This window comes from Phaethon lepturus, unplaced genomic scaffold (assembly GCF_000687285.1).
Source record: "Phaethon lepturus isolate BGI_N335 unplaced genomic scaffold, ASM68728v1 scaffold28067, whole genome shotgun sequence".
Taxonomy (NCBI): domain Eukaryota; kingdom Metazoa; phylum Chordata; class Aves; order Phaethontiformes; family Phaethontidae; genus Phaethon; species Phaethon lepturus.
In genome coordinates this window covers 1-283 of record NW_010550224.1, presented here as the reverse complement: position 1 = coordinate 283, position 283 = coordinate 1, and the positions used below count along the sequence as shown (strand labels likewise).

The 283-nt window shown below is 61.8% G+C and overlaps 1 protein-coding gene across 1 annotated transcript in view; it reads right to left on the bottom strand.

The window, feature by feature from the left end:
* The window catches only part of ANKZF1 (ankyrin repeat and zinc finger domain containing 1), a gene marked incomplete at its 5' end in the record, with an annotated part of 5,741 nt that extends 5,590 nt beyond the window's left edge, over positions 1-151 (bottom strand). The window contains one exon of the mRNA XM_010290510.1: positions 45-151. Coding sequence (XP_010288812.1) covers positions 45-151 — 107 coding nt within the window. The remainder of the gene's footprint in view (positions 1-44) is intronic.
* Between the last annotated feature and the right edge of the window lie 132 nt (positions 152-283).

Below are 283 nucleotides of genomic sequence, written 5' to 3'. Positions count from 1 at the left end.
CCAGCCCCGCTTCCACCTCACGCCGGCCGGTCGGCCCCGCTCACCTGCTCCTCCCGGCTGCTGAACACCTGCCCGCAGGTCAAACAGCACATCTGCTCTGGAACCTCGGAGACCCTGTGGGCCTTCTCACTGCTGGCATCTGCAGGTTTCTCTGGAAGAGGAAGGACTGTGCACAGGCTACTCCCCAGGCTGCACTGCAAGAAGCAGGGCCTCCTGGGTCTTTTCTCAGCTAAAGAGCCCTATGGCTGTAGAATGACCTTTGGGGGCCTTGGGGTGACATCGA